This window comes from Pungitius pungitius, chromosome 6 (genome assembly GCF_949316345.1).
Source record: "Pungitius pungitius chromosome 6, fPunPun2.1, whole genome shotgun sequence".
Taxonomy (NCBI): Eukaryota; Metazoa; Chordata; class Actinopteri; order Perciformes; family Gasterosteidae; genus Pungitius; species Pungitius pungitius.
The window spans coordinates 8218641-8230012 of record NC_084905.1 but is presented as its reverse complement, the minus strand read 5'-3'; the positions used below and the strand labels follow the sequence as shown (position 1 = coordinate 8230012).

Below are 11372 nucleotides of genomic sequence, written 5' to 3'. Positions count from 1 at the left end.
CTGCCTGTCTCACCGAGGAGGAGAACATGTGCTTTGACTTTACGCAGCCTTTGGAGTGGAGGCCAGTTGGAGCCGAGGAACAAGGCCTGAAGAAAGGAGAGGAGATGTGCCAAGGTTGGCTTGGCTTCAGGTGAGTGTGAAAAGCTTTGGGACCTTTCTTCTTTTTTCCATCAGTGTGTGTGTGTGTGTGTGTGTGTGTGTGTGTGTGTGTGTGCTGTTATGATGCCATAAAGTCTCTCCAACTATCCTTATTGTTCAGGGTGTTCTGTTCTTGTATATTCTCAGAATATGTAATGGAAGATCCATGGTTAAGTACTGCAGTAGTTTAGAATATACATTAAAGTATGTTGACTTAACGGCTGATAGCAGCTTCCTGTCTTCTGGTTCCACTCGATGGTGGAAGGCATATACTGAAGATACTCAAAACATTGTTCGAAACATTATATTGCATTTCTGAGAATAAATACCCCTTAATCTTACCTTAAGATTTGACACAAATAACTCAGACGTTGGAAATGATGTGCAATTGTGGATTTACATTTTCATATAAATCCCCACTGGGCATGAGTGAGGATTAGAAAGGCATGACATGAGACAAACACTAGTATCTGTACTTGAATCTGATATTCTTCTCCTTCCTCCTTAACGCCTTAGGGAGGAAGGAAACGAGAGTCGGTTCCAAACAGATCCTTTAATTGGACCTTAATAATAATAACTTTTATTTATTAATGGCAAAGTCCAAAACCGAAAGAAACAATCTCGTAGCTACCGAGGGATATTGTTCTGTTTTACACGTTATTTGGTAAGGTTCAAAGATGATTATGATCTTATAATCATGCTTTTATATTGATCTCGTATTAAATCAACATTATTATATTTTCTTATCATTAACACCAAAGTATTGTGACCTATAGGCCCATTGACCATAAAACACCAAAAAAAAGCATGTCTGGGGAGTGTTATCTGGTCACAGTAAAGGAAGACAAACATCACAAAAATAGATTTTGGATTCCCTTCAACCTCACACAAACAAAGTTTAAGCTGGTTGATGTGTGTGTTTAAACCTCAACACATAGAAGACAAGAGAACTCTCCAAAACCTACAGGTGGTGCAAATAAAGTTGGATAAGCAAGGCCTTGATCTTTCCTCTGGCCTTATCTGCACTGGGATTGGCGGTATGTGCTCGTACATCTGAAATTACTGCAATAAATGTGTCCAAAAATAGAAAACGGCCTCACATCATGTGCAGGCGGTTTCCACTGAGTAGCAACAAGTGTTTTGCCTTGAAGCTGCAACCGGATGGTGGGCTACAGAAAGCTCTGGTGTCTGACTTTCTATCCCCACTGTTAAGGCTGGAGGAATAAAAACGTGTTCAGCACTCGTGTGAGATGAGGTGAAGGGGCGGCTGGGCATCACTAAAGGACACCAGCTGCTGTACGGTGGAAGCCAATTCCTGCCTGTGAGATAAAAGAGGCTGTCAGACATCATAATGAGAAAAAACATCTCAAAATAGTGAACTAGGATTTCAAGATAAAGAGAAGCTTTCATCTGATTTGGGGAAATAGGTTGCAACCAAAGCAGTGGATCCAAGCCTATTTGTGGAAATATGATGTGTGATCCCTCTGATATACCAACTCACTTGGAATAATAAGTCGTCATTTTCAGAAACTATTTCATTATTTTTATTATACTAACTTATTATTTTGAGATACTAAATAATTATACAAAATTCAAAATTGTTAGTCGATATTTTTAGATTATTTTAATATACTAAATCATATTTTACGATGCAAAATGATTAATTTGAGATACCTAAATGTTATTTTGAGAATTTTTAAGACTATAAGACACTTTGAGATTATAAAACATTATTTGGAATTATTTTAAAATAATAACACGAGACTTTCTTCTTAGAACTCGAGACTTTTATTTTGGACTTAAATGAATAATATGTGCATCACTAAGCCGTGCAGGCAATGAAACATTTATGGTGCAAGTATAAATTGTCATACATTTTCATCTTTTGTTTACGCTGAGAAACAAACATTGTGCAATATCAAATGTCAAACATTGAGCTGTGAAGATTGTTTTCTTACTGTATTTGATTTAGTCTATGTTACATGTAATAAGGGATAATTACAAATGAATGAATGCTATTCTCTTACTCTTTTAAGGAAACATGTTTTAATAACTGGCCCCAAAATTCAACCATGTTATGAATTAATTAGCGCTACAAATAATGCAGGTGTTTTGAAGGAGCCCGCCCCCCCAGGGACGAACAATGCTAATAAAGTTTTTTCTGGTTAAATATACACTTTTACTTCTGTCAACTATATACACCTATATAGCAGGGGAAGTTTATCACTTTGTCTGTTGAGGGATCCGAGGAGAAGTTAGTTACACCTTTAACAGATGTTTTAATGTTAATAACTAGATACAAATGCATTCATGTACAAACACTAGAGTGCAAACAACAGTATGTTTCATGCACTGGTCAAAGTTTGGCCTATTTTGATTACTTTTCTTCTGTCAGACTAGTGAAAAGAACAAATCCAAATTACACATTTTTGTTTTCGTACTTTGTTTATTTGCGGGTGTAGATTTCTGCTACATTTACCAAAAGCTGCCATTACATAACATCTCATTTGCATATTCAAATATAACATTCCAGAGAAGTAGTTATACAAACATGAAGTTACCAACTGGGAAATGTCTCTGAGATTAATCAAAATGAGAGCATATGTAAAAAAAATAAAACCATAAATAAGTTTAATGCAACGCATTTTGGAAAAGAGTAGATTGCGTTGCAGTTTTACATGAAATACAGAGTTATAACAATAACACAGAGGTCACTCTACTGAAGTGAAAAATAAAATCTTGCTGCCTCGTGTCGGATGACGTCACACCACGTCCGCCTGCCCTTTTCATCCGTGCGCGAGCTCGACAGTCCAAAGTATAAAGCAAGTAGCGCGAGCCCCGTAGCTGTAGGGGGGAGGAAAGTGAGAGAGAGAGAGAGAGAGAGAAAGAGAGGGGGGAGCGCACACTCACGCGTGCACACATATTTAGTAGGCGAACGGAATACTGGCCGCGCGCACACGTACACGCAACAAAGCGGACGTCTTTACAACTTAGTTAAGGAGAAAACCTCCAGACGATGGAGCGGGAGTTATGGATTTAACGCGCAGAGGACGGGAAATGGGCGCTCGGCTGCTGCTCGCGCTGCGGCTCGCGCTGCTGTGGGGCTCCCTGCTGTCGGCGGTTGACGGTACGTTGGACTTTGTTCATAACATGGATCCTCAGGGAAGCGGAGCACCGGGAGAAAGCCCCCTTTAGACTTTCGGCCCGCGCTGAGTGCTCTGCGGAGATGTGTCTCCTTGTTGTGGAAGTCGCAGGTTTGTTTGTGTCCCGAGGGGCCGCGCGTACCACAAACTGTTAAGTCCGCGGTGGAAAGTCTCGAAACTTTTGCACCGACTCACCGGGCGGAGAAAGCCGAGTGTGGCCGGACAGCGTCAGGGGCGAGCTGACGGAGTTGTAAATGTGTCGGAGGACGAATGGAGTGTGAAGCCTCCGTGTAGAGCTCATAGCTAACTTGGAGGCTGTTCTTCTCGGAGGAAGCCTCCTCTGAAGCTCTCGTTGAGGCTGTTCTCGTCGGGCCTCGGCAGCGGGAGCCATTCCCTGCTCGGTGTTGGGTGTCACGCACACTTTCCGCTTTCATAGTGAAAAGAGAAACCAGGAATGTCTTATTTTTGCCGGAAGAAAATGCTAAAAAGAACGTTTTATCCACTCCAGATGTGGAGTGTTGTGTCCTTCATAAGTCCTTTTGTGGATTTGTGGCTTTATTATTTTACCTCGGTTAAGAGGCGGGGCTTAGCTCCCTCGCATATGGAAGCAAGCATTAGCTATGTTCTTTCTACCTGCATCTTAAAACTAAAGCTTGCTATTTCATGCTTTGATAATTCATTCATAAATAAGTATGTGTATACATAAATAACCCACACAGCCCTGTTAACTCACCCAGAAAAAGATTCATGCTGACCTGAAGTCCAGATCTGGTGATGACAATGACAAAGATTTCCACTAAATGCATGATCTGTGCTTTCTCTTCATTTACCTGTCAGCCTCTGTTTGGGATTATTTGACATAATGTGAACGTCACCAGTCTACCCGATTCACCCTCCACAGACTCACCCCATGAGTAACTATTGATTTTTGTAATAAAACGTCACTTTGACTGCCCTTCAGATACATTTTAAAGTCTCCTTTCGGATGATAACCCTCCTTAAATCAGTTTAAAACGTGTGTCAAAGAGTGCCAAAGCTCAAACCTCATCATTGTATTATGAGTACACTTCTCAAAAGATTAGGGGGTTGTTTAGGATCATATAGATAGTAGAAGTAAGCATAATAATGAAATTCAAGCGAAATATTCATTCAACTTGAGGTATGTTCTTAAAGATGGGGTGTGTTTTCTCTTGTGGCTTCTGCTGGGCATGATAAAGAACAAAGCAAATGTATATTTCTGGGTATGGAGTGGGGTGCTACTGGAAGAGAAATCCACAAAACAATATTAGATCTTCGTACTGCTTTCAGTACTCTCTTTTATTTTCAGGATTTTATTTTATGTGGTTTGGCCTTCTGAGTCCTCCATTACCCATTCTTCGTTCAGATATTCACTTACGTGGATTAACATTGTTCTTTGAGTTGTAAGGCTGTTTGCAATCAGATCATTTTGTATCATCTCTTACAGGGACAGCCCTACATTTCTTAATAGCGTGGATAACAAGTCTACTAACAAATGCATTTATTAGAGGACAGTACTACCGCTCAACTAAGACCTATAACAGCATTATAACAATACTTAGTGGCTTATTAGGGTCAAACAAACTTTTACTCCAGTCAAACCATGCCACTAAACATTCTACCTGCACGAGAGTCAAGATTCAATACCAAAAGAACTGAATTACAAAAGCAATTCTTTACAACAGCAGGAACTTTTTACAACCGTCTACCTGACAGTAACAACACAAGGACCTTTGGTCAAATCACCCTATTTATTTAAGCCAATTCCACCAGTAACTCTCTACAGCCAAAGACGCCCGCTGACCATGAAACCTTGATAGCAACACATTGGTTCCCTCGACAAAAATAAATTATTTTTTATGATTATATTGGAAACATCTATGACGTTTTGTTCAGTGACACGAACCACGAATCCATGAACATTATGCTCATAAAACTTCATGTCAGCACAACTAAGCAAAAGGTGCAGTCACCATGGCAACGTTTTGTAGTACCATCTAGCTATGTATTACTTACTGCCTTTTAAACTAACAAATGATGAGTGGGTCTCAACTGAATTATTTTATGTTATAGAACAAAGAACTAGGCTTTCTTCCGTTTAAGACCTACTAGGACTGTGATAAATGCAAATGAACACCCCACGGATCTCTTTCTTTTATTTTTCACCCAGCATGTGCTCAGTTTCACTAAAATTAGATTTAACAAAAGAAATTATTCAATTTCTTTGAACCATAACTTGTATTGTATAACTAGATTATTAGCAATACAACAATGTCAAAACACTGTAGACATCAGCAGGACTCATCACATTATTGTTAACATAATATGACAAAATGGATCCAGGACACGGAGCGGCTCCCAGGTGTTTGAAACACACATTCCTTATATTGCCATAACAACAGGCGGCCCAGCAGCACGGCTCCTTTTTTCTCATACGGGTCGTGAATATAAATATGTTTATTGCCAACACCATGCAGCAGACATGAACGCTGAATGTCCTTCTCGTTTGTCCTGAACAAATAACAGCAATGTCCCACGTTTGTGATGGAGGTGACCACGTGTGCGCACACTTTCACACCGCCCGGCCACAAACACCACAGAGGTGTCAAACCCACTGAGGCCACACGTCACAGCCTTGTGACGGTGCGTGTGTGTGTGTGTGTGTGTGTGTGTGTTTTACCAACTGGCCGAACACTCAGTGGACACTGCGCTGTGTCATAAATGATATTGAGGCCACGTCACTGCATCTAATCTTTAAGGCGTTGCTTTCTTGTGGGAACTGAAGTACCAACGTGTGTCGGCCACACTTCTCTCCACTGGGACACATGTTCCTGTTGTCAGACAGCGTGGATCATAAGTACTCGACTATGTCATTCCCAAACTGCTGCCCCGAGGTGATGACCGCTGAGGATCAAGGGGTTTTACTTAAGTGCCTAAGTGATAATTCATCTAGTGATGAGGGCTTCCTGTGGTGCGTTCAGAGTCCGGGACGCGACAGCTTTGCTTCGCTATGACGACTTTGATTACCCAGAAAACATTGACATTCATTAACAGTTTGGCAACAGCTGGGAATAACTGGCGTAATATTGAGGGCTTGGAATTGTTGTCTTTTATTTCAAAGGTAAATAATGAACGGATGTGTCAACTTGCTGACTGAGAAAACAGAGCGCAAAACACTGTTTTCAAATGATATTTTTGACAGAACTACTCCAACATCCTTAATACTTGTATTTGGTATTTGGCCTCAATGCTGAAATGCTGCCTGTGGCTTTGAGTTCGAAAGAGAAATTCCAAACCGGGGTGTGTCAAAGTCTCATTTAGTTCACAGACCCAATCTGCTTTCAAGTGGGCCGGACAAGTCTTCCTGATGCAGTGAGCAGCTTTGCATCTGGATCAAGGCATGAGGAGGCAAAACATTGTTTTAGTGTCATGAATTTGGGATATAACTCATAACTGTTCATTGGCAACAGTGTTGAAACATTTTATTACCATTTAAGCCATACTTCTCAATCCCACATCCGGCCCACCGGGTCGTCCGGTGAGTGTGGATGACTTTGGCGTACCGTCAGCGCCACCCCTCCCTATGATTTTAATTGCCTGGCCTGCGTTCGGTCCAGGTGGGCAGTATCTGGCACCTGAAATGAGTTTGACACCCCTGTTTCAAGCCCTTTGATAGCAATGCAAAAACATTCTTGACCTCTTGTTTTCTTTGATGATCAGCAAGTAGAATAAACGTTCACCCTTTACTGCCCTTTTTTTCCCAAATTTACAAGAATGTGTTCATGTTTGTCTTTCGTGTTTGCCGGCGTGCACGTGGATCGACCCGTTTGGGGGGGAGAGGACGGGATGCACTGCAACGCAATTGGTCTGAAACGATGCACGGTATACCGGTTCAAACGGTATTCTCACACCCCGTTCGTACCTGTGTTACCATAACAACGTCATCACTGAGGGCCCTGGCGGACAGAGCTTCTTGTCTTACGTGTGTTGAGAATGATTCATGGTTTTAACTTTATAACTACAATGAACAACCCACAACAAACTCTTTACAGGGTGAAACACCACAACACAACAGCTTGTGACACATGAACATTTTGTAATACTAATAATTGTACATTTCTAAAAAAAATCCCTGCCAAACTGCATGCTGGGTACAGCTCACAACCAGAAGTAACTCTGTTGCTACATGAAAACTCAGAAAAGAGCGACACAGGAGGAACAACGAGAGACCAGAGATGCACCAACACAACTTTAAAAAGCAATACGGTGATATACCGGGATACCGTAAGAATGTTTCTTAATACCGTGATATGGATTTTTGGTCATACCGTGCAGCCCTATTCACAATTCCTCTCGCTTGGTGAGGCTGCATCAGCTTTACTAGCTGCCAGTACAGAACAGTGTTTTGGTCTGTAGACTCTGGGGGGATTTCCGTTTCCATCTTTTGCCGTCGGTAAAACGCTGCCTTTATTACTTCATCACCTGCTGCAGCCGTGTTTCTACTTCTAACCGTGCAAAGAAGAAGTCCTGTTCCTATGACTTGATTCATACAATAATGCATTTAGGTTTTTACTGCAATAAAAGCTCAAATGTAAAGCAACAGGTTCTTTCAGCGAGGGTGCAACTTACCCTTTTTTCATAACATTACATTTTTAAATATTATTTGTCAAACGTCAGACAATTTTAAAGACGTCCTACAGGTTATGATGTCTCTACTGGGGTTTAGACGAACTGCATTTCACATATAAAAGGGAAAAGTTTGGTTCCTGTATTGTCTGTGTATATCTCAAAGTGTGAATCCCTGATTATCGTTAGCAACACTTAATGTATAACACTAATCAATAAGCAGTTTTTTCCCCCAGATTATATTTTTTATTCAATAAAAGACGCCAAACTTCTCATACGCTAATTGTTAAACACGAGCAGCTCTACTGGCGTGTGAACGTGTGAACAATCTTTCTTTAGAGTGGGGGCTGCTCTATTTGGGTGTGCCACTCGAAAAAAACACATTCTTTGCAAACCTGTGTGTTTTCTCTTTTCCCCACTGAGACCATCCAATAGGTGATTTCCACAGCGCTCTATGTGGAACGGCGCATTCACTGCATTCAGACGCAGTCCTTTGTCTACACCCAACCACACAGGCAAGATCTGACAGAGGTCCACGAGATGGAGGAGAGCCAGAAGCTTGCAAGCATTTCTATTTGTCCATCAGGAAATGAAACAAATAACCAATAGAACACAATCAATACTCTTTATTTTACAGTCAACAACCGTAACCGTTCAACCACTAATAAGATGTCTATATAGAATACTGTTGAGAATGGGCAACACTGTGACTCAAGTTAGGAGACGTCTGATTGGTCAGAACATAAAGGTCTTGAGGTTTGACGCTCAGCCCTGCAGATGGCAGCGAATGAGGTACAAAGTGGACAGAATGGAGGAGAGAGGGAGAGAGAGAGAGAGAGAGGCAGTGAGGAGGATACGGTTGAGACAAAGACAGGAGGAAAGGAGAAGAGAGGGAGAAATGGGACGAGGGAGCAGAGGTGGAAGGAGAGAGGAAGTCTGTGGCGGTTTACCTTGATTTCTCTAGGGTCCGTCCGCGCACACACACACACACACACACACACACACACACACACACACACACACACACACACACACACACACACACACAGCAAGGCTACACAAATATGCTCCCTGTGCTCGCCGCAAACATTTTTCTGGTCCCAGCTGGGGAGGTGTGAAGAAAATCCCTTCCTTCCTTGCATCCCTACCTACACACAAACACGCACACACACATGTATACACACACACACACACACAAACACACATCCTCACAGAGGGTTCTGTTAAGATGGCCTCTGATAAGATGTAAAGTTAAGGAGCCTGCTGGCTTTCTCCAAGCAGAACAAAGCGGGAGAGATGAGTAGTGTGTGTGTACGTGTGTGTGTGTGTGTGTGTATCCAGAATGGGGTGCAGCAGTGCATTGCCTACGCTTTAGAAACTTCTTTTGGGACCCTTGGTTCTTTTCGTTCTTTTCACACTGCCACGTCAGTATGACCTCCCTCCCCCAAACACCCCCCTCTCACCCTACTCTAAAGGCCCCCCATCGTACTTCAATTGCTAATCCCATAGACAGACTCAAATGTAGTTTTATGGTCTTCTTTTGTGTGTCACACCCATCCACGCACGCACATACGCTCACTCTCACACACACACATTCATGCAATGACGCGTGCAGTGATGTCATTGGTCTTCAGACACATCCTCAATTTGAAATTTAACAACATTATTAGCGTTTCACAGATGCAAAGAATGGGCAGATTTTGATTTTGATTCCGTTTTGGATGGAATAACGATCATGTATTTGAATGATTACTGTGTTAACAATGAGCATTGAGCTGGAAAGTTTGCCAGTGATCTTTTTCCATACGTTAATTAAGCAATAAGGTACGAGAAGCTGTACCCTATCGCCCATTATAATACGGGTAGATGAAATCCAGTGTTCTGATTGGTTGAGAGTGAGTCACGGGGGGGGGGGGGGGGGAGGGTCATTATTCAGCCATAATGTACAGTAAGTGTTCACATTGACCCATTGTTCCGCGCACTCACAGTAACATGTTTTTGTGCGACTGTGACATTTTAGCTTTTATGTCGGTGGCGATCGCCAGAAAAAAACCGGAAATCCCACAAATTATCATTTTGAGGCAATGCGAGGTTTCACGACCGGACATTAAGGTGGACGTCATGAGTGATGTGAATGAATGAGATGGTGAGGGACTCAATTATACATAGTTAGTAAATAGCTGCCTTTCACCACAAATTAACTGTAGCCACCAAACGTTGTGTCTTGCATTTCAGTAGCCTAGCCTGTACATTTGTATGTTGCTGTGCAACAGACCAACAGCAACAAAAAAGCAAGATTGATTGCGAAAGCTTGTATTGCCCGAAACCGAAAATTAGTGGGATATTTTCTGCTATCGCCATCGAGCTAAAAACTGAAATTACAACTGACGGTCACGCAAAATGATCAACATGAACAGCAACTGTACATTTCTGCTGATTAATACACACCCCGTGACTCACTCTCAACTAATCAGAACGCTGGATTTCATCTACCCATATTACATATGTAATAGATGTATGTATACATACGTATACATTACAATATAAATTTATGTTCACATTTTTGGAATTAACCTTAAATATATCCAGTTTGAAAGAGATGTTTTCACAGCATGGAAATATTAACATCATTTCTAGAAAAAGTCCTCTGCGTAAACAAGTGTGTGTTGTGCATGTGTGAGTATAATGGATCCAGCAGTCCTCTCAGTCACCAGGAAACCCCACGAGGCCCAAGGAGGTTAGGCAGCACTAATCCTCACCACAGCGTCTCTGTTAGGCCAGAGGTGACCGTAAGAGGCCCCCTGGTGTGCAGGCTGGTCATATTTATTTAGACGTGTAACTTCCTATGGACGGTCCTGTCTGTGTCCCTGATGAGCCTGTCAGTGTACGCTTCCATGATGTTGGGGGGGGTGCCCCGCCCTTGTCATCTTAGTAGATAGAAGGCATTTATTCGATTAGTTTGACGGCTCACTTTTCCCACAACTGCTGCAAGGGCTACAAAGACTTTTATAATCCAGGCTCTTCCTTAGTATGTGTTTTTTATCATATCATCTGATGCCCTAACGTATCACAGACCATTAAACAATAAAATAAACAGAGAAAACCTGTTAATGACGACTGACTTCACGTTGTGTCTCTGTGAAGGACACCTCTGTTTTGGCACAGTGTCCACACTGACGGAGGCGGTGTGTCTTAATGCTGTGGGATTACTGTAGGCACGCGGTGCCAAACCGCAGCGTAGCGGCGCTGCCGCCCTGCCAGGCCCAAACCACTAGCTTCCCCCAGAGGCACCGCGGCAGCTGCTGTGACAGCCATGGCCTCCGACAGTAGGAGGTCATCGTCCCCGAGTCACTGACACACACACAGTCATGGAATCTGGACCCCGACACACACACACACACACACACACACACAGTCATCCAACTTTAGTTTCTGGTATTCTGTGAA

The 11372-nt window shown here is 42.3% G+C and overlaps 1 protein-coding gene across 1 annotated transcript in view; it reads left to right on the top strand.

Annotated features, from left to right (window-relative positions):
- Nucleotides 1–2951: 2951 nt before the first annotated feature.
- The window catches only part of lrp5 (low density lipoprotein receptor-related protein 5), a 47161-nt gene continuing 38740 nt past the window's right edge, over nt 2952–11372 (top strand). The window contains exon 1 of the mRNA XM_037452467.2: nt 2952–3265. Within this exon, the coding sequence (XP_037308364.2) occupies nt 3169–3265 (97 nt within the window). The 5' untranslated portion in view covers nt 2952–3168. The remainder of the gene's footprint in view (nt 3266–11372) is intronic.